Source organism: Ictalurus punctatus, chromosome 19 (genome assembly GCF_001660625.3).
Source record: "Ictalurus punctatus breed USDA103 chromosome 19, Coco_2.0, whole genome shotgun sequence".
NCBI classification, from domain to species: domain Eukaryota; kingdom Metazoa; phylum Chordata; class Actinopteri; order Siluriformes; family Ictaluridae; genus Ictalurus; species Ictalurus punctatus.
This window is the reverse complement of record NC_030434.2, coordinates 3,731,888-3,755,597: the sequence shown is the minus strand read 5'-3', so window position 1 is coordinate 3,755,597 and position 23,710 is coordinate 3,731,888. Positions and strand designations below refer to the sequence as shown.

Here is a 23,710-nt window from a genome sequence, read left to right as displayed (position 1 = left end):
ACTGAATATCACAACATTTAATACAGTATTAAACTGTATTCACATAACATAAACAATGTTCAGATTGTGACAAATTCTAATAATATCAGTATATATTTCTTGTATAATACATTATACCAAGAGGCACTTCCAGCATTTTCTGCCCATAGAGAAGCTACAGGATAGTGAGTAAATTATAAAACATTAAAAATAAATAATGTTTATTCAAAAGACATTTGTTATTTTTGTTTTCTTCATGCCCTCCATTAACAATATCGTGTTTTGTACAAAATGGAACAATAGACATCAATAAACTGAATATTTTACTTCACAAATACTGGTGAAATGTACAGCTCCCTTTTGTATAGGTATTGCTACATGTCTTAAGTGCAACATACTAGTGAGAAGAAAACATTTTTTTTTGGCCAGTGAGGTACCCATCACATATAAAAACGTGTCTCACTGATTGTGTTGAGAGTGTGAATCTTATGTATTTCTTTTGGTGAAAGAAGAGTGCACAATGACCATCACCATCAGATGCATATAGGTTAAGATAACAGGCTGACAACAATTACAAACTGACAAAAGACAAACAAGAAGGATAAAAATGACAGTGAAAGAAAATCAGGCATCAGATAAAATGTTTCCCATGTCAACAACTGTATGATTTCATATGAACATGCCTCCTTACCAAAACAGGTTGTTGTGACTGGACAGTGCCAAGGCTTTGATGGATAAATTCAGCATATCTATGCTTTATTTACCCTGATTCACCATAATATAAACACTGTGTATATTGTATACGTATTAACAGGAAACCAAACCTTTCATTCATTCATTCAGTCATTCATTCATCTTCGGTAACCACTGGACATTGAACTTGCCAGACAGAAATGAGTAATGAATTTGTGTAATACAGATAATAATGAAACAGAAGGACAGAAGCTGCAATATTCTGACTGAACTGAACTTTAAACAGTTATCAAAAAGGCACATGCAGGACAGTGAAATAAATATAATGCTTATATAAACAAACAACAAAATTCTGTCCCTGTCTACCTACCTTCTCTATCTAATCACATGCATGATCCATGAATGAAGATACATACGTGGAACTTTATAGTTCTTGATCAGTTTTGCAGTTAAAAAAAAAAAAAAAAAAAAAATCAGGTTAAATACACAAAGGACTAAAATGGCACCAATGCCATGATTGAATACATGCTCTTTTACTTAAGTGTACCACATGGAATTCCAGGGGAATGGTTTAGACATTAGCTGGGACATGAATGAGCATATGGAGCAGCTATATTGTGCCCTTCATCATTAAAGAATCATACCGAAACACAGAGATCAGCTTAATTAGAGCTGGAATTATTGAGCCTTTAGTATCTAGTATGCAAATATGTTAAATAAATTACCTTCCAAGAGAAATTTCCCATATAAAATAGTGAGAGATTTGATGACATTATGAAAATTGCTGAACCATATAAAACAGGAGCCCCCCCCCCCCCCCCCCATGTGTACTGGCAGAATAAAAATTTTACATGAAATAAGTGTTACGGAATATTTAAAATGCTGCTGTGTTTTGACAACCACGGATCTCAAGCCAATAACTAAAAACACAAAAAATTAATAACCTGAAAAATGATGAGATAAAAGGAATGACCTTATTCTAAGTATATTAAGTAATGATCTTGATCTCAGTCTGATGGACTCAGGGACGCTGTTACAGTATATCATGGGTATGTGATAACGCAATGTCTTAACCCATCAGAAGACTCCAAACAAGGTCACAATACTGTGGAGTCGCTACATATGGAAGTACGTAAAGTCATATCACCAAGAGGGAGTGTTTAAGGGATGGTGAATAAATAAAGTACATTATTGTGAAGTTTTATAAAGGGATAATGAAGGCTTGGATGTGATGTACTGCGGAATGACTACAGAGTACATGCAGGTGATACTTCCTTGTTTACTCGCAACCAGAAAGTCCTAGTAACATATGGTGAAGTTTGCCTTACAGATTGAGATGCCTAAAATAAATGGGAAGATCTGTGAGAATATTGCCCTAAGTAGCTGGATTACAGCAGATAACATCTGTTTCTGCATATGATTTTACAGAACGTTTCAGTCTGCATTTGCTGAATAAAATATGTCTTCATATAAGGTCACACTTACAGAGACAGTCCTATGCCTTGCCATTTATAATGTTTTAGCACATACATATGGAGTCAAAGTGAGGTCTTTAATGGTGACAAACAAGAGCATACCAAAAGAGCATGGCCAAAAGTTTGTGGACACCTGACAATCACACAGAAGATGTGCTTGCTGAGCGTACCATTCCAGATTTATTCCCCTTTTGCTGTTATAATAAGCTCACTCTTCTGGGAAGGCTTTCCGCTAGATTTTGGAGCATGACTGTGCAAATTTGTGTTCACTCGGCACTGATGTTGGGTGAGGAAGCTCCAGTTCCAGTTCATCTCAAAGGTGTTCAGTGGGGTTGAGGTCAGGGATATTTGCAGGACACTCGAGTTCTTCCACCTTCTTCCAACCTTCACACATTTTTGTGTGCTACCAACTTTGGGAAGGCCCTCATATGGGTGTGATGGTCAGGTGTCCAAAAACATTTGGTCAAATAGTATAGCACAAAGACGAGGCCTCACTCTACTACAAAAAATATATATCGATATTGCAGACATGACTTAGGAATTGATGCATTTTCCTGCAATGTTTGCAACGCCACTCTGTCATTACTCATAGTTTAACTTTTTAATATGACTCATTACTTCATGATTTTTCTTTAGTTTTCTCTTTGTGTTTGCTTTCTTTCTTTGTAAATTTTCACTTCAGTTTTGTCATTGACAAGCGGACTGATGAATCACAACCACAGAAGAAGGAATATAATGTACAGTATGATTCACATCATCAGCTCGAGCCGCCACCACACACACACACACACACACACACACACACACACACACACACACACACACACACACACACACACACACACACACACACACACAAATATTACACCACAGACATCACTGCCTTTTACCAGTGAGTCAGTTTTTAACAGGGCAAATTGTTCTCCTTCTCTTTCTTTTAAATAAAGATTGAATCTGTAACCAAACTTAACATGTTAAATTCTAGGCCTATTAAATGGTAGCATCACTTAGGCAGCACAACTTATTTGTTAAAGTGACTTGCAAGTCATTAAATTGTTTTATTAATTGTTTTGTTTTGTTGTTAAATGCCATTCTATTTTTCTGAGCATACACAATATTACATTTCCTGTGGTTGGGGTACAGTGTACCCGACCTAATGACTAGATTCTTCAGCGGCATTAAATGCTACACTTATGTATACTTACACATACTTGTACTTAGTAGTATACTTGTAAATAGACCTGCCTAATGAGTATACTCAGAAACAACGTTCCTCTCTGTCCTCCTTCTGTTTTGATATATATATATCAAAAAGTAATGAAAATACGAAGAAAACATGGTGCCAAAAGCGTCATGTCCTCAGTTTTTTTTTTTTTTCTTAATTATCTAAATGTTTTTTTTTTTGGTGTATTTTCTTTCAGGGCACTATTAAAAAAAAATTCTTTGATTCCAAATGAACTCATCCTGATTCCATACAAACATGCACTCACACACAGAGAAAGCACACCTGACCTTATTAACCATAAAAAGCTTCAACAACGCAGTTGTTTATTGAAGAAATATTTGGCACAAACAGCTGCACTGTGAAAAAATATATATTATGCCCAACTTCATAATAATATGATGGCAATCATTAAAAACTACCATCAGTCTACAGTATGTGTCAGTATTGCTTGATGTGCTGGCTGTTGATAAGAAAGCGTACATTATGCTGCAAATTGAAGTGGGGAATTCTACAATTACTACAAATTTAATTAGCACCCCTTCTAAATTATGGCACAGTAGCATCAGGCGCAAGCTGATTACGTCCATACAAGAACATCAGACTGCATTATCTATCCCTGAACTGCAGTCACAATCAATCTGCTTCTCCCTTCGTCCCTGTGTCTAAGGCAGCACAGGCAGCACACACCAGTGCTGTAGTTGTTTTAGTGAACTGCCCTCTTGCATGCGTCCCTACACCAGGTCTCATGCCTATATGGGGGTTAGCAGTTCCTCTAGGACATAGCAGCTATCGGATGACTGGAGTATGAGTGGCCTTCCTTGTTTAGCGAGAGTGCATGACTTTAACGAATGCTTGCTCTTTAGCCCTCAAGCAGAGCACATCATATTTGTTTTGGATTTTTGGAACTTTTCGAAAGCTGTTTGCTTTCTGTATTAAAACCTATAACAACAATGGAACCATACCAGCATTGAGGCAAACTTAGAAAAACAATCAGGTTGAAATCTTTGGGTGCATTTACATTTGCATTTCTGTGTATATAATCCCTATATGGATATATACTGTATACTTGCTACTCAAGATGCATAAAACGACCAACAGATCTAAGATTCAGCAGGATTCAACTGCCAATTCAAACATGTGGGTCAAATACACAGAAGGCTGAAATGGCACGAATACCAGGATTAAATACATGCTGTCTCCTAACTATAGGACGTGGGATTGATTTACTTCGGTTATAATAAGCAAAATAACTGCATTGCATACTTCATCTTCAAAGAATCACATCATACAAAAACACAGGTATGAACTTGAATAGAACTGGAGCTCTAGTATGTAGTGACTATGCATGTAGCGTTTTTCTAACTAACCCTATCAAAACAGGAGACCCCCCCCCCCCCCCCAAATGTGCACTGGCAGAATAAAAATCCGAAAGGAAGAAATGCTACACAGTATTTACAGTGCTGTTATATCTTGATAAACAGGAATGCCACGTCACAAACTAAAGCTACCGCAACCCTGAAAAATGTGTTTTTTTTTTTTTGTTTTTTTTTTAAAGTAACAGGTAATTTATATTAAAAAGGACAAACACTTGAACATTTACTAGTGCACCTGCAAAGTCATGGTGCCTAACTCTACAGGCAGGTGGTGAACCTGTGGAGGCATGAAACGTCCACAGGAAATCAAGTGGCAAACAAAAGAAAAGGACAGATGCTTTTAACTTAAAAAGAAAAGAAAAGAAAAAGATTAGATAAGTAGTGTTACACATGTGGTCTTTTAGGTGCATGCTATTTCCTGAACCTTCTTTCCTTCATATGGATTATGGTGTATTTGAGTGTTTAAGGAGTGTGTACTTCCCCATCACATTGCTATGAGCTCAAAAGGGCTAGTTGTATCATGATGGAATACATTCTTGAATCAGTCTAATACCAGGGTCCTTAAAATACTTTCTGAAATGAATAGACTAAAAAGTGCAGATCATTGAGACCCTAGTCATGGAAGTTTTGGAACTTAAGCATAAATTGGTGGTGTGGCCACCATTAGAGTTTTATAAAAAGCCTGTTCATGTTCATTTTAGAAATTACATTTTATTGGGTCTAGCTAATAAACCCTATCCGAAGACACTCGGAGCCACCCTGTTTCCTACAGAAACTTGTTATCCTAAAGAATCTACAGTGTTGTGTCTTAGTGATGTGCTGGCAACCATTTATCAGGAGTCTTGTTTGGAAATAAAGGCTTTGTGACAATATTCTAGACTAGATAAATCACCCATTCACTCCATATCTCCTAATCCTCTGAAGTCTCATCCCATTTCTGTATTTTTCCCTCCACGTTTTTCTACAGCTTGTGTCTTGATTTTTTTAGTTTCCTGATATTTCTTAACTGTTTCCTTTTGCTTTGTCGTGTCCTCACTTTTCTTTATTCAGTCTGTTAGTCTTCTATTGATGCCTCATATCGCTGCTCCTCTGCTGGCCATATCTCTCCTCCATCTATTTTTTGCTCCTGGTCCTCTGTTGGCTTGTCTTTGCTTATTGTCTCCTCCTCCTCTTCATGTATAGCCAGGATTGGGTCAGAGGCTTTGTTTGGCTTTGTTTGGCTTTGGGCCTCCTCAGCAATGACCTTCTTCCACATTTCATAATTCTCCAGAAGGTACTGGGTGATCTGACAGAAGACTTTCTGTCGCATTTTGGGCATCAGTTTCTCTACAACAGATAATAAAAGTATTAACCTTAAATGTACTTCATGATATAATAGGCAACTTTTGGGGATTTGCTGATTTCAACACCCTTCAGAACACACTTCAGAAAATTTCATCCACCGCTCCCAAAAGTTTATGAGAGGCATGTCAACCCACATTCAAAGAATATTTCTAAATAATACGTCAGAATAGTCAAACAACAACAACAACAATTAGTAGTTCACAAATGTTACTATTTGGTATAGTTCTTTAACTGTAAATGATTGTAATTGTTTAAAAGTATTTTTTCTTCCTTGATTCAGAAATGCTAAATTTATTTGATTTGAACAGAAGCGTTGCATGCACTCTCATAGGATCTCATCATTGGGGTTGCCTGAGATGTGGATGAGGTCACAGAAGATTTTTACCACTTTGCAAAAAAAAAATATATATCTAAGTGAAGCTATCCTGAATAAACTAAAAGTATAAGACTATCAATCCTATTTCTAAGTATATTTACTCATTTCAAGCTTAAAACTGTCGTATTTTATTGGCAGGTAATTTAGCTTCTTTCTAGAACACTGGCGTGGGTTACAATGGAGGGAGGGAAGACACATGAGCAACCACTTCTAAAATGTAGTGTCCTTGACAGTTGTGCACTACTCACAGAAAATACAAACTATTTGTGCTGTGCCAGAGTGCAAAATAAAAACAATAGGGTTGTAATTCATACCCCAAAATATTCTGAAAATATGCAAGATTTTTTCTGCATAATATTAGTGACAGGCGTTTTAGGGAAAATTACTGTTCAGTTATTTGAAATATGAGTGAATAAAGTACACTGAGTGACACTTTAAATGTGCACCATCACATTCCACATTACACTAATCGGGCTCTACAATACCACTTTATGTATATTTTATATTGTTTGTGGTGAGCATGAAATTAAACAGGAAGCCACTTGGAATATTTATTAATGTATATAATAAAATTATGTTATTGATTCTTAGTGTCTTTGCTTAATAATTTTTTTTAATTTTTTTTTACCTGTTTATGATATTTTCACTGGTTTATGAGACACAAATGCAGAATGTGGCGCTACTACTGATGTTTGCTATCAAAATGATAACGTCATTAATATTCATGTGTGAAATCTTTTAAGTAAGGAAATTTCAAGAGCAATTCCTTAAATACATTTGACAGCCCTGGAGTTCCCAATCGGTGTGTATGTAAGCCTGTACAGTAACATCAACATCACTTCTAGTCATTTCAAATAAATGCTTTTTAACTCTTACACATACCATCAAAATGCAAACCTTATGAAAAAAATTCATACTGCTTCTGGACCTCTATAAATGTCTGCATGCTGATGAGGATTTTGATGTATAAAATTGTCAGACTCGAAATCCTCCAATGATAAAAACCCCACAAATAAGTACAAAATGAATATGAACATACGAGACTGATCCGAGTTGGTTGAGGCATCTTCCTCTGTTGTGTCTTCTTCTTCTTCCTCCTCTTCATCTTCATCAGTCTCCTCCACACCAGATCCTTCTTCAGCCTCACTGGGCTGAGGCTCCACCCACCGGCCAGGCATGAGGGCAGCTGTGTCATAGGAGCTGCAGAGCGGCCCGACGATGTGTGTGATGAAAGACTCCTGCAACTTGGCTAGCTGGGGGGCTGAACGGTCCATGAATGGGCTGATGGGTAAATCCAGGCTGGCCTCCTCATCACCCTGTAACCAGTGCAAAGACAGTGACATGCAACAGAATATACTGGGTAAATCAGAGGTACACAACATTAAGGAGACAGGCGTCATGTGAATGGGGGGTTACTCATTGATTTTAAAATGGACTTATTTTTAGTCGATTTATTTTATTATACACTTTATGGCCAAACTGTTGCTACAAAGTTAAAAGCATACAATTGTATCGGATATCTTTGTATGCTGGAGCATTACAGTTTCCCTTCACTGGAAACAAGAGGCCCAAACCTCTGTGCACAAAGCGAGCCCCATGAAGACATGGTTTGTTAAGGTCCAGCACAGAACCCTGACCTCAACACTACTGAACAATGCTGGGATGAACTGGAACTGGAGACTCCTCACCCAACATCAATACCTGACCTCAACCTCAGTAAAGCTCTTGTAACTGAATGAACACCAAATCCACACACCACGCTCGAGAAGCCTTCCCAGAAGAGTGGAGCTTATTATAACAATGAAGGGGGACCAACTCCATTTTAACACCCATGGTTTTGGCATGGGAAGTTTACATACTTTTGGCCATATTGTGTATATAAATCAATGTCTGACAAGCTTTTTCTCTGTCACTCTTTAGAGTGACACAACCTTTAATCTGCACAAATTATTGACATAAATTCCATTATTCTGTGGCTGCAAATAACGTATGTAAAATAAATCTAGTGAATGTTACATGTTAGTGAGTGTGCAACTTAGCGAATGTTAAAGGATTGACATTTTGACATCACGTTCTTGTCTTTAAACAAATCGTTAATCAATAAGCAAGAGTTGCGTTACATGTTTGGCTGATATCTATTTATAGAAGTCAGCCAGGAGACACTTATTTAGTAAAAGTTATTTGTTTTTATTTTGTATATTGATGCGTAATATAATCTATTTAATCCCACTTGCTGCTGTGTTCTCTGGTTACACCCTATTACCTTAATTGCATGAGACTTGAGAAGCTTTTGCTGAAGCACTCCCTTCTTTCTGCCAAAAATGGCCAAAGCTGTCCACGGTAAAACAGTGTGGCAGATCCTGACCCAATCTGAATGTTCAGGCACCATTTTAAAGTCAATTAAAAAAATCAACACACTTCGTTACAACTATGCACTGCAAAAAAGGAATTTCAAGAAAGTAAAAAAACCTTGTCTTTGGTAAAAATTATGCTGGAATGCATAAGTGCAAAAAGAAAAATAATCTTGTCAAGCAAGTTTTGCGTTAGAAAGGTAATCTCACTTTAACAAAATATTTATAACATTTTTAGTGACTAGATATTAGTCTTACAAAGTCAGTTTTGCTTGATTTTAGTACACTTTAACTAGATTTAAGTGTCTTGTTTGTTTCAAGACCGACATTTTTTGCAGTGTGGATCGATCAATCTGACAAGTTCAGCATTCTACCTAAACACACTGAAACGATTTAATCCACTTTTTCAGTTTTCATGGCCTGCATTACCATTTCACAACCGGACCTGGCCTGTACTGTCTGTGTTTTGCACTGTTTGCCTGTCACATCAGTCTTAAATCAGATTTTTCAGCATAGTTTTCATTCACAACATTTCTTGAAAGTGTGTAGCTGCACTGACAGTTTTCACATTTTGATAATCTCATATTAATTCATATTTTTTTTCAACCATAACAAATGATTTTCTCTAACATTACATTTTTTGTTGGAAATGTAATGTTTGGAAATATAAAATGTTTTTGTACCGGCTCAATAATGCAGAAAAACAAAATAACAAAATTTGTACTAAAAAATAGAATATCTAATACAGTACTGAATATACAATATATAAAGAAACCTGCACTCATTACTCACAGTCCTCAGGTTTTATTCATCATGCTTTATAAAAAAATAAAAAAGAAGAAAGAGCAAGCTCCCAAAAAGTATTATTTTTTCTGAGCTTTTTACTAAAACATGTAGAGTGACATTTCCAACTATGTATTTTTTTTTTTTTAAATGATCAGTTATCTTACATTTCTCTTGTGAAGCCTAAACTTGTTTGTTTAGGGGGTGAAAGCAAAATGCATTATCCACCATGTTGTCTTTAATAATGTGTGATATATCCCAGCACAATGCTTCTGATCAGTTTGATCTGAAAAAAACAACTGTTCTAAACTTTTATGTTTAAAAGTTTGTCTGTACGTCTGAAGAGTTATTGGATCATGAAGACAAAAACCTGAAGACTGTATCGTATATGTCCAGTGGGCCTAATTTTAAAAAATCCTTAATTGCCAAAATTGACAAGAAATTAATATACTGCACTTTTGGAATGACATTCATGCATAAACAATGAAGCACAGCTATCAAGACCTCCTGTTTCTATGGCAACCAGTGGCAATGTCTTTCAAAAGGCCATCATGTAGGCCATCTTGAATGAATCATTCAAGAACCAGAGAGAGAGAGAGAGAGAGAGAGAGAGAGAGAGAGAGAGAGAGAGAGAGAGAGAGAGAGAGAGATAGATTATGCATTAGGATTTTTTAATGCTGTAAATGGGGTCCTGACAAAACAGTCATCTTCTTCCTTCTGTTCAGAATTGCAGCACCTTTTCTCACATGAACTACTGTAAATAGGCTGTGTCCTATTTGAGGGGTGTTAAAGAAATAAAATGTGACTTGTTAATGTGATTTGTTGCATAATACTGAGATATGCAGTTCATGTGGAGTCTATTTAGTGTATTAATAGGTGTCTATTGCTGTCAACCGTGCAGTTGTAAAACCATTATCTTCAACACTGCTGAAAAGGAAGGGGCTTGTTGCCAGGAAACAACATGATCCTGCTTTTCTCCAGTGACTCTGGGTCAGCATTATTGATCCACCAACTGGTTGCTAAGGACCTTTGCATTATTGCTCCAATTACACAGGGCGTTACTGGGAACTTAAGCTTTCACTCAGTACTAAAGCTTCTTGACATTCATAGATATTATTACTAAATATCTCACAATTTCAGAGAATCAGGAGAAATTAAATATGTATATGAATGCATTGCATACTTGCTCATAAAACTCATTGACAATGCCCTCTGTCCACTGAAGATGAAGATCTTTGTGCTTCAGTGGCCCGTTAACATCAGCAAGCTTGATACACATCTGGCAGACCAAAAGCCGGTCATTCTCGTTGGACCAGTCAATACCTGAGCAACCTTCATGCCCCACCTGTATGCAAATGACAAGTTGACAAGTTGTAGTGTTTCATTTATGATCAATCTGCATAATGGAAGTAAGCGATCACCTTAGCGTTGAACTCAGCCAAAAAGTCAAAGTGCTTTTTCAGGTCAGTGGCCAGAATGGCCTCAATAACCAAAAAGCGAAAGCGCTTGAAATCCACATGGTCTAGGCTGGCCAGAAAGTTGTACTCAGGCTGGGACATGAACAGATTCCAGGCCGAGGCAGCATGGTGATTCTCCAGAACTGAGCGGTCATTGTACAGCACCGCCTGCACAAGCAAAAATGACAAATTCATATGAGCATTTAACTGTATGAGCATTTAGACATGAGGAAAATGCAATTAACAGATCACTTATATGTACTGATACTGTATCAATAGGAAAAAAAGGCAACAGTATTTCATACACAGTAGCCAATCTGGACCCTTTTCCTGAGGTTTTAATGTAGTTGTTGCATACCTCTCTCAACATCCCCCCAACCCGCCCCCATTTTTAACTCCTTTTAAAAAAAACAACAAAAAAAAACAGTTACATACAGTAGATTTATTAGTGTTACAGCTAAATATACCATTTGTTATGTATTTGGAGAGGAGGAGGAATTACGAATATTTATAACCTGGGCATTAGCCACGAATGTGGATAATTTAATATAGCGGGAAAAAAATATTTTGAAAACACAATAATCATTGGTGATGTCAATATTCACTTTGATAATCTACTCGATCTTCTGAGAGCAGTGTTTATTTCTATATAAGACTCAGTAGGGGTCAGTGAGATTATTATGGGAACCACTCACTATGGTGTGTTTAAAACAAACATTTGGGATAGAAATAGAAAACAGAGTTAACCTAACCCAGTCAGAAAATACGTCCGAGAACTCATTTGAATTGCATTTCAGTCCTAGCATTTGCACTTCACCTTACTAACACATTAAATGTACAATCACAATGGCTGCTGTAGCTTTATTGAAAATCCTAGGTTTAAATTATTGAATGGTCACACCTACCCCACTCCCTCCCCCCATCTCTTTAACAGTGCAGATCTGGGGGCTTAATGGGCAGGATGCTTTATGTCCCAGGGTGCCCTCATTACTTTCAGGCTCTTGCCCATAGCTAAGACCTTGCTGGAGTCCTTACTTGCACTCTGATCACAATGTGCAACTTTTTAAACCACTGCAGGATCTATTGAGCTGTTCATGCACTCCTGCTGCCTGACATGATGCTGCTGCCTGATCCTGACACACTTCTACTGTTGTGAAACCACTCATCCTCTACACCTCAATGATTCATCCTGATGCTTTACTCAGTCATTGCTTGTGTTGATGTTACAGTGATGCTTGAAAGTTTGTGAACCCTTTATATATATATATATATATATATATATATATATATATATATATATATATATATATATAAATATGACCTAAACATCATCAGATTTTCACACAAGTTCTAAAAGTAGACAAAGAGACTAAAATATTGTACTTGGTCAATTATTTATTAAAGAAAATGATCCAAAATTACATATCTGTGGGTGGCAAAACCTCTAGTTGATTTGAAGGTGAAATTAGAGTCAGGTGTTTTCGATCAATGGGAGGATGATGATCAGGTGAGAGTGAGTGAGCGTCCGGTTTTATTTAAAGAACAGGGATCTATCGGAGTCTGATCTTCACAACACATATTTGTGGAAGTGTATCATTGTACGAAAAAAGGAGATTTCTGAGGACCTCCAAAGAAGAGTTGTTGAAGCTCATCAGGCTGGAAAAGTTTATAAAACCATCTCTAAAGAGTTTGGACTCCACCGATCTACAGTGAGACAGATTGTGTAGAAACGGAGGAAATTTAAGACCATTGTTAAAGGACGTGTAATAGTCTGTGAGGTCACAAAGGAACCCAGGGTAACTTCTAAGCAATTAAAGGCCTCTCTCGCATTGGCTAATGTCACCAGTTAATGTCTATTTTAGGACCAACCAAAAAATCAAAACCTGAAATATCTCATTTAGATAAGATTCCTGATCCTTTATTCACTACTTTGAAGAAACACCTTTGACAGAAATTACTGCTTTGAGTTTTCTCGGAAAGTCTCTACAAGCTTTGCACACATGATTTGGGCAGTTTCTCCCTTTGCTCCAGTCTGAGGTCATGTGCAGTCTGGAGCAGTATTTCTTCAAGGACCTCTATGTCTTACAGTATCTTGCTGACAAACCTGAGAGAATCTTGCTGCATTCATCCTTTCCTCAATTCTGACCAATGTCCCTATCCCTGCCTCTGAGACACCATCATAGCATGCTTCATCACCATGCTTCACTGTAGGGATGATATTACCAGTTGATGAGCAGTACCTGATTTTCGCCAGTCATAGTGTAGTGTTTTAAGTGCCTGCTGTCTGCCTTTTACTCTCTACCATAAAGGCCTTACTGATTGAGTATGGATGGACTGACTAAATTTCTGGCAGGTTCTCACATCTCTGTGGAGGACTTCTGAAGTTCTGTTACAGTGGTCATTGGGTTCTTAGTCACTTCCCTCACTACCTCCATGCTGAAATGCTGGAATCACATACAGGTGCATCAAAAAATTTGAATATCGTGGAAAAGTTCATTTTTTAAAAATTCAATTTAATTCAATTTCATTTCATTGAATTCAAAAAGTGGAACTTTCATATAGTCTAGATTCATTACACATAACGTGAAATATTTCAAGCCTTTTTTTTTATCTTGATGATTATAGCTTACAGCTCATGGAAATAAAAAATCCAGTATCTCAAAATGTTAGAATAAAGAATTTAAAATACAGAAATCTCAACCTTTGGACAAGTATGTTAATTTATGCACTCGATACTCGGTCAGGGTTTTAAACCTTTTGCACAAATTACTGCATCGGTGCGGCGTGGCATGGAGGCGATCAGCCTGTGGCACTGTTGAGGTGTTCTGGAAGTCCAGGTTGCTTTGATAGCGGTCTTCAGCTCGTCTGTATTGTCGGGTCTGGTGTCTCTCGTAGACTCTCTATGGGGTTCGGGTAAGGCGAGTCGGCTGGGCGATCAAGTACAGTAATACCACGGTCATAAACCAATTACTAGAAGTTTTGGCACTTTGGGCAGGTGCAGAGTCCTGCTGGAAAAGGAAATCAGCATCTCCATAAAGTTCGTCAGCAGATGGAGGCATGAAGTATCTAAAATCTCCTGGTAGACGCTGCATCGACTCTCGACTTGAGAAAACACACTGGACCAACACCAGCAGATGACATGGCAACCCAAATCATCACTGACTGTGGAAACTTCAAGCAGCTTGGATTCTGTTCCTCTCCACTCTTCCTCCAGACTCTGGGACCTTGATTTCCAAATGAAACGCAGCATTCACTTCCATCTTCCCCGTGATTGTGTGTGTACTGACCCAGACTGAGAGATTAAAGACTCAGGAAACCTTCACAGGTGTTCTGAGTTAATTATCTGATTAGAGTCTTCTCTGGTCGACATTTCTCCATTATAAATTCTTTATTCCAATATTTTGAGATACTGGATTTTTGATTTCCATGAGCCATAATCATCAGGATGAAAACAAAAAAAAGGCTTGAAATATTTCACTTTATGTGTAATGAATCTAGACTATATGAAAGTTCCACTTTTTGAATAAAATTACAGGGAAAAATGTACTTTTTCATGATATTCAAATTTTTTGATATACAACTGCACTTGCAAGTTACAATTGCTTTTGATATTATTTATCCATTAAATATTTTAATATGCATTTAGTCAGATATGTAGCCCAGGAAAATTATTTATTGCATTTTTATTTTATTTTAATTTTGTACTCACTTTGCAGTTCATCAAGAAAATGCAAAATGTAGTCTGGATTTTCTTTTCTTATTATCGTTTCAATTATAATTATGGACACAAAATATCTATATGATGTAGAAGAAAAGTAAATGAAAAGAAAGTTTAAATTTTTTTAAAAAATGTAAAGTTTAAATTTTTTTGTAATTATTTTTGGCAAAATACCTCCCATACATTTGCCCATTATGTTCAGCAAACAAAGCTTACTGTTAACAGACTACATTCATCCTTCCTGTAATGCCTAACACTCATGACGGACAGGCAGGCAGGCAGGCAGACAGACAGACAGACAGACAGACAGATAGATAGATAGAAATAGGTTGTACCAATTGTTGTGATGTACTGTATATATTAATTTTTCATTCGGTAATTTTTCATTCAGCAGTTCTACCTGCGGAGCACTGGTGGCCACCAGGAAGGCATTGGTTCTGCCAGGATGGTCATAGTCATGCATGGCAGCTGCCACATACAGTGCCATCAGCTCCAAGGCAGGAATAAGCCCTGAAAGACAGCCATAGCCATCCTCCATTTTTGGGTAGGTCTTAGAGAACAGATAATCCATATTACCATGACTGATCCCACTGACAGCGTCTGCACAAGCAAGGAGAAAGAAAAGACCATTCAAAGTTAAAGCTAGGAATAAGCCACACATACACACATGGGCCTCATTTATCAAGCTGGATACGAATGGATTTATTCATAAATCACTTTTAAATTTTATTCATAAATCATCCAAGAAATTGGGTGTTGATAATGTTCGTATCCTACTCATGCTCCTGAGTATGTTGTAATTTAGCATAAGGTAACTAATATAAACCATAACCTGATCAACATCAAATTTATACTATATAAGTTTAAATTGCATAATTTTTTGTCTGAAAATTTTTGTTCAGTTTGGGTTACACAAACTTTACTAAAAGATTGATCAACGAGGCCCAACATTCCTAGATATATGACTTTGAAGCACTGAAAGGAATTGACCTTCCCAAAAATGGTAGTCAAATCATGCTAAAATGCTAATTATTCTTACCTGAATCACTGACTGATATAGAGTTGTGAGCCAGCAAAGGTAAGCCTGGTACAGGCTGTGTGGTAAGATACCAGACAGCATGGAGGACATCTGTTGCATGGATCCTGTTGTGATCTGAAGTGGAAGAGAGATGCAGTACTGAACCAAGCTGCTGGTGGGCAATGCAGTGGTTCAGATGAGAAAAAGCAGTAGCTTGCAATAACAGAATAATTTGTTATGTACGAGATACAAGCGGCTGTAATACTATAAATAGTATACACAGAAGGTAATTCAGTTCTGCTTATTTTCCTTTCGCAATATTAATATCAACAATAACAAAAACAACATTATACAATTTGTTATAATCAGCTCTAGAATGACAGTTAATGCTAAATGGACCAACCAATGGACCTAATTCATGCAAATTCCTTTATTGCTCTCTCCTACTTACATGGGATGTCCCTGTAACCATTCTCCAAGGCATGGAAGTAATTCATGAATTCCTTCACTGGGATGTGGAACATTTTAAAGAGACCAGTATCTTCAAATAGCCTGTAAGACATCTAGAGCACGCAGTTGGAGATCAGAGACTTCAAAATTGACAAATAAAGACCACTGAAAGCTTATGGTCTGGCCAACTGAGGCTTACATCATAACCTTAAAAGAAAAAAAAATATATAGAACTCCTAAGAATGACACATACATATCCACATGCACCATATCTTCCACTTCCTAAAACTTAATTTACTGAACTACACAATAGCACCAGAAGTGACGACATGTTACTTGGGTTGTCTGTTATTTTCAGCACATCTGTGGCATTGTTGTGAGTGTCGTGCTAGTATTTGTGTATCAGGAACATCACCAGCATTTGTTGGTATTTTTTTTTACACTGTGTGTAGGTAATGACACAAACAACTTAGTGCACACTATAGGCATATAGTAATAATAGCACTTTTCCATTAGAAGGCACAGCATGGCGAGGCCAGAATGATCAATATCCAGGCTGAGATCTGCAAGTGCATGTTGTGTCTCAAGGACAGTTATTAAGGTGCTCATGCTCAGCAACAGATTTCTTTCATCATGAAAGAACTCATCCAAATCTGTAGGGGGGGAGTCCTAGCCATCCAAATAAATACCATAGTTCCCACATACCACAATATGTTACTTCTCTATGGTACAGCAAGCCATTGTGAATGTCCTTGTCACTAAACAAGCAATAAATGACATCCTTTAACTGGTTGTTTTCAGAGACACCTGAAATTTTCTCTTCAGGCTGATGTTGGGTAAAGCTTGCTGCTTGCCAGAGCACATAGTTTCTGCAGCTTTAAGGATGCATGTCTTCATATATTTGTCATCACATTTTCCCTTGGAAAACCCAACACTTTTTGTCTTCTTTTCTTATTTTTGAAAGAGCCATGTTTGCAGCAATAATGTTTATCTTGCTAATGGACAGTTACATATTGTTAGCACATTTCGGGCATTTAGTGCTCTATTTTGCCCCCTAGTGGAACAAAAGAAACTAGCTCTTTTTATCTCCACAAGATAATTTTCATTTATAACATGGCTTCTACAGTCATTTGGTGGGTCCGATTAGAACATTGATTAGGCTGTGTTTGACACCCCTGCTCTATTTTCTGCACAAGTTTTTCTACTTATCCCAGTAGAAACTACTTATCGTATCCATGGTTTGTCAACCCGTACATTCATACTGAGAATCTCCCATCCTACTACATCCCATAGGTGCTCTCTTGGATTCAGATCTAGTGACTGGAGAGGCAACTGATCTCATTGTCATGTTCATGGGACTGGGTTGAGACAACTTGTGATTTATCCTGTGTCAACTGTAGTCTCAATTACAGTGTGTAATGGTGATGGCAGTGGTTGCTTCACCATCAATGGCAGACGCATTGGCTGCAGTGGTGGTGGGCTCTGGTATCACTGCAGAAGAGTTTCAGCAGGCCCAGTAAAATTACGGTGAGCTGATGCGACTGCTCATTTGGCTTCACAGGGCCAGAGGTTGGACTGGTCAGTTATTGTCATTCGTGGGCCACTCAGAAGCAGAAGGTATACAACTTGGTAGTCTGAGACAGCCTTGTGGATTGTTGCTGGGAAGATGCTATCCTTGCTCCTGTGCTTTGTCGTCTGCCCCCAGAGCCTGTGGGAAAAAGTGCTAAATGATACTCATGGGCCAGCTGAAATGGACCTATTCAGTGTGACCAAGACACCTCAACATCTGTAACAGCACTTCCATTAGCCCAGCTGCAGACTGGATGTTGAAGTTTTTGTGCATTGCTATGTCACCTGCACAATGTGTAAGGAACAGTGTCAGTGCTCCTCTACATTCACAAGAGCACCACTGCTCAGCACAGTGCAAAATTTGGTCAAGGAAATATTCTGAACCAAGGTGCACCAAGTAGCTGCACAATGACCAGGGATGCAATCATGCCACTCACCATGGAGTACACTATGGGAGAGTCATGCTGTTGCTTGAGGATCAGAAATACACACCACCCCAACATTCCCAAATCAATGGCTTGGTGGAATGTTTCAACCAGACACTGACAACACAATTTAGTCCATCTATAACATCCAACATCAGCAGGACAAGGATCCAGACATGCATTTGTTTATCTGTGAGTTGCACACAGCTGTAGACCTGGCATTTGGCTCCCCACCATAGGCCCACTCTATGGAGGAGCTGGTGCCAGGGTATGTTTGTTAGTAAGGGTTGCTGATGACCTGGTGAGAGGACACCAGACAAGGGCTGGTGCATGCCAAAAAACTGACTTACAACATGTTCTGCCTGGGAGAGATACTCCAGGATACAGAAAGAGTGTTCAACCCAGTTGGAAATGAGAGCTCTCCACCCAAGCTAATGGAAAGCTGGGTGGGTCCCTGCACTGTCATCTTCAGACTGTCAGAGGAGGTGTACAGGATCTGGACAGGGTGGAAAATTCTGGATGTGCACCATCAAGCCCCTAGGCCAAAGACTCAACAGCCATGATACAGGGCTCAGCCAGGTTCTCTCAATGCCCAGCAAACTTGAACTGCTATAAAAACAAGTCATTTAAAAACTAATACTAAGTGAGAGACTAGAACAGCCAACAGACCCAGGCTAGATGAACTGAGAGGTCTAGCAAGAGAATATGAATTTAAAAGCTCACTAATGTATTCTGGGGCAAGACCATGTAATGCTTTGTAAGTTATTAAAATAATATTCAAATCAGTTCTATAGCTTACAGGTAGCCAATGTAAGGAGGCCAAAAGGGGGCGTAATATGAGCTGAGTGCTTTGTTCATGTCAGAAGCCTCAAGGCTGAGTTCTGTACGGTTTGAAGTTGAGCAACCTGTGGGAAGCGCCCTCATGCGTAACCGGCAACTGAAGCTTGTGTATCATCATACCTATTTATAGGCTTGCCGTGATCAGGCGACATGGCAATTAAGCGTGTTGCTTGATATAATAACGTCACCTGTGAACCGCGGTGTCAGCCTCTATTATCTGAAGCAAAGACACTATTCACAGGCATGCCCCAGTATGACAAAGCTACGCAACGTCTCATTCCTTTCTCAGGGAATAGGGTTACATGTGTAACCCAGACGTTCCCTGTCTAAGGGAACTCAACGTTGTGTGAGCTCCACGCTGCGGGAACGACAGTACCAACTCTGTCATACTGAGGGTATGACCTGTACAAAAACAACTGAGCCTGAGGGTCACTGCAAGACACTAAAGCCCAGGGTGGAATGTATATCCAGGCTTTAATATCGATTGAATGTGTGTGGCGTAGACCACCCTGCAGCAGCACACACATCCTGTAAGGATACCCCGTTGGACAAGGCCTTTGAGGAGGTGCCCCCCCTAGTGGAATGAGCCCTTATGCCCAGAGACGTAGCGAGCCCGCATGCCTCATAAGCGATAGAGATTGCTTCCACTATCCAATTAGAGATGCAGCTGGCTGGAGATTATGCCACTGGCCGGAGAGGTGGATGTTAGTACAGAGAGCCCTTACTGGACACAGTAGGTGCAATGGAGGAGGGCAGAATGCCTGCAACACTACTGGCTGGGCAGCAGACGTAGGCACTTTAGGAATATAATCCGGCCTAGGATATAGGAAGGCCCTGGATAATCTAGGGGCAAAGTCAAGGTAGGAAGGGGCAACAGAGAGAACTTATAGATCTCCTACTTGCGTGAGGAATGCCAGGGTCAGCAGAAGAGCTACTTTAGAGTCAGAAGCTTCTCTGAGACTGACTAAGGGTGATATCAAATGGTGTCCCTCAGTTTCAGACTCAGTTTCCATCGATCCGGCCGAGGGTGATAAATCAGCCCTCGGGCATGAGACAGCAGGGATATTATCACTGAGAACCATATTCGAGCTGGCCAATAAGGTGCTACTAGCAGCAGACATCTTGGCGAACTCTCGCTAGAACTTGTGGGAGCAGAACGATCATGGGAAAAACGTACAGATGTGACCTTGGCCACATGTGCACCATGGCATCCAGCCCCAGTGGTGTGGGAGGAGTGAGGGCAAACCACAACAGGCAGTGTGTTGTCTCCTTGGAGGTGAACCCATCCACTTCCGCTTGGCCGAACCAGAGACTGTGAGCTGGACAGCCATCTAAGACCGTGCCCCAGCCCATGAGGGAGGTATTGGTCATTACCGTCTTGCGATAAGGAGATGTCCATATAGTGTGACCCAAGGCTAGGAGCCGGGGACACCTCCAAATTCTCAGAGCATGTAGGCATCGCCACTTGACACTGATTACTCTCAGAGGTTTCATCCTCGGACGAAACCCCTGACTTTTCAGCCCCCACTGAAATGGTCTCTTGTGCAATAGGCCCAATGGTATGACATTGGCTGCTACTGCCATAAACTCCAACAGTCCCTTGTAGAGACTGGAGGGGATGCCCAGATCCAGCTTTATCTTGCTCAAATGTTGATAGGATTGACCCTACACATGTTGGGGATAGAAACACCCTCATCGTAGTAGAATCCTTATAACCTCTAGAAAAGTTGTCCTCTGCACTAGAGGAAGCATACTTTTCTGAGGTTCAACCTGAGCCCCAAGCTCTTCATGTGGGTGAGAACAACATCTCGATGGTGAATTGCCAGTTCCTTGGATTGTGCTTAAATTAACCAGTCGTCCAGGTAGTTTAGATGGTACGGTTCAGATGATGCAGATCTAAAATTGGCCACATACTCCCATCTTTTTTGTAGACCATTGTTCTTTTTTGCAGATTCCTTCCCTCAGGGAACGGGGTACATGTCCTATGGCCCCTTTGTGCAGGGGGATCCTACTTCCTGCACTACCGTCGGGCTCTGCTCTTTGCTGACTACAGTGGTGAGCACACCTCTGAACCAGGGGGGGTCAAGCTCTAAAATGGACCTGGTAGACAGGCTTCTATGGTACACAGAACCCATGGAGACACATTTGGCAGTAGTATCCATGCTGCCAGATGCTATTTTAGTGATGTTAACTTTTCTATATTCTATTGGCGGGAAAGCATAAGATTTTCCTTGCCCTGTAACAGCTCGCTGACAGGACAACTCTGAAAACTTGGGACAGTCCTGGCTAGGGGAGGCCCTACAGTAGCACTGGGGGCTAATTCCCTAACAACCTCATGTCCCCTGATACACCCCTCAGGAATGCTCCTTCTTTGTCTGGACGGCCATTATGATCATTCTCAGATCAGGCCTATTAGCAGGCTGCAACTGTGGCCACCTGGTTCCCCTGGCTCTTCGCGGGGTTGGGGGGGTTTAGGCCGCCACACTTGCCTTCTGTGCCTCCCTCGCACTAGCGCTGGCCCGGGCTCCACCCGTGGGTGACTGGGTGAAATCTACACAACGGAGAAGGAACTGGCTAACTTCTGCTGTATGTCAAGATCACTCAGCAGGTCTGCTTTTACCTTAGCTCCACCATAGCTAAATAGCCGTGCTGATCATTCCCCATGATGGCCAAATAATCCGACATCATGGGGTTATAACTACGGCTTATGCATAGTTTTCCCAGAAGCATGATATTTTGTCATGCACTTCTGGAAAAAAGGGGAGTTTTCTGCAGTGTGAGTGAGATTTATTTTCACTGGGGAGAAAAAAAGTTCATCCAGCCTTAGTAATCACTTCAAGCAGCTCTTTATATGCTTGAGAGCTGCTCTCTGTTTTTGTCACACCCTTCTGGCTCCTCGGAGTCAGAGAGGAGTAAGAAAGGAGAGCCTTTCCATAGCAGAAGGAGGAGTCTTTTTTTGGCTTAGAAGGAGTTGCCGCGACTCGAGCTCCAAAATCCGGCAGAGAGCCGGACCCGGTAGACAGATAAAGAGATAGAGCAGCGATCATCTCTGGCTCCTCTTCCAGATCCATATGAGATCCCCAAGACCTGAGGATCTGCGAGGCTCTGAAAACAAACTCCCTTCGGCCGCGAAGAGAGCGAGTCGCGAGCGGAGCTGCTTAGTTGTAAGGCGTTCACAATGTGCACAGTCAGACCTCTCGAGGGCTGCCCTGGCTTGCTCCATCACTAGACACTTCACACAGAAAGTGTGTCCCCATCCCCCCATGATGAAATGGGAGTAAGGCATAACATACGTCCTAAATTCTCTATCACTCATACTTTGCTATTTTTTTTTAAAGGGACAGAAAGTAAAGAGATTTTTTGTTAAAAAAAAAGATAGAGAGGAAATGAAGAGTCTTTTTGCAAGCATTACACAAAGAACCGACATGCAGTCTCGCTGAAGATAATAAGGCTGACGGCATGGTTCACAGGTGCCGTTTTTATATCATGCAGTGTGCTTAATTGCCACATCACCTGATAACGACAGGCCTATAAATAGGCACGATGTTACACAAGCTTCAGATGTCGGTCATACACAAGGGCGCATCCCACAGCATGGAGCTCACACAATGTTGAGTTCCCTTTAAAAGGGAACAGACATCGACACCAAGGGCATCGATGGGGATGCAGTCATGATAAACAAATCTAGTCCTTCTTGTAACTAATGAACATGCTAGTAATACCCTTAAAATACTTAAAACAGGAAGGATGCTATTGAAGAAAAACTTTTTCAAAGAGGCCATACTATTGTAATAAGACATTAAGTCTTTCAACTGAAGGTATTACATATAAAGCATCAAGGCTTTCCAATTATGCAGTGTTCTTTACAAAGTTATTTAAAACTAAGTATATGACTGTTTATCCCAGTGGAAGCTTAAAAGAACAGTGGTGTCTAGCGCAAGTAAACATAACTGGTTGAATTGGTTTAGCAATTCTTCAGCACTGGAAAAATGCATATGATTTATGCAGTGACTGGGTAAACAATGAGGAAAACTCCACAGGAGACTTTTCATTAAAAGCAGAAGTTTAGGAGGAGCAGCAGCCACCACTAGAGCGGTATCAATCATTAAGCGCTGATGGTCAGACAATAGAAGGTCCGTCAATGACAAATTATTGAACCACAAGGAAGAAGACAAGATCAAGTGTTTATTCCCAGTTATGAGTTATGACGACTCATTCACACAAAGTAATATGGCCCATTTAAATATTTTAGGAAAAACTACAGGGCTTCGGTTAGTGCCAGAACAGGTACATACAGTCCTAAATATGATGCCCATGTTTTGCCAAAAGCCTAATAATAGCCTGTTACATTTATTGGGGTTATTCAGTTTTTCCTTGCAGATATTATAACAGTAATGGTTTAGACTTAGTAGGATGAACATTGTCTTTATGCATTATGTGCTTTTCCCCAATGCATGGTAGCGTATCGTTACAGTTACAGTGCCTCACCTGGCTTAGGATGCAACCACACTTCCCATTAGTTTTCTCCACCAGGCTGAATATTGGGAAGTTCCAATTGTTGATCTGACTCATTAGAGGCCCCAGGCCCTCCATGACCAGTGGTTCAGGGGCTAGAATAGGTTTGTTCTTAAAAA

At 39.7% G+C, this 23,710-nt stretch overlaps 1 protein-coding gene across 4 annotated transcripts in view; it reads right to left on the bottom strand.

Annotated features, from left to right (window-relative positions):
* Nucleotides 1-1,483: 1,483 nt before the first annotated feature.
* Nucleotides 1,484-23,710, bottom strand: part of pde3a (phosphodiesterase 3A, cGMP-inhibited) — an 80,446-nt gene continuing 58,219 nt past the window's right edge. For all 4 annotated transcript variants that reach the window (XM_017494585.3, XM_017494586.3, XM_017494584.3 and 1 more), the window contains 8 exons: nucleotides 23,565-23,702; nucleotides 16,244-16,355; nucleotides 15,814-15,927; nucleotides 15,175-15,374; nucleotides 11,021-11,224; nucleotides 10,783-10,944; nucleotides 7,505-7,781; nucleotides 1,484-6,071 (listed from right to left, as the gene is read on the bottom strand). In XM_017494585.3, the coding sequence (XP_017350074.1) occupies nucleotides 5,800-6,071; nucleotides 7,505-7,781; nucleotides 10,783-10,944; nucleotides 11,021-11,224; nucleotides 15,175-15,374; nucleotides 15,814-15,927; nucleotides 16,244-16,355; nucleotides 23,565-23,702 (1,479 nt within the window). In that variant the 3' untranslated portion in view covers nucleotides 1,484-5,799. The remainder of the gene's footprint in view (nucleotides 6,072-7,504; nucleotides 7,782-10,782; nucleotides 10,945-11,020; nucleotides 11,225-15,174; nucleotides 15,375-15,813; nucleotides 15,928-16,243; nucleotides 16,356-23,564; nucleotides 23,703-23,710) is intronic.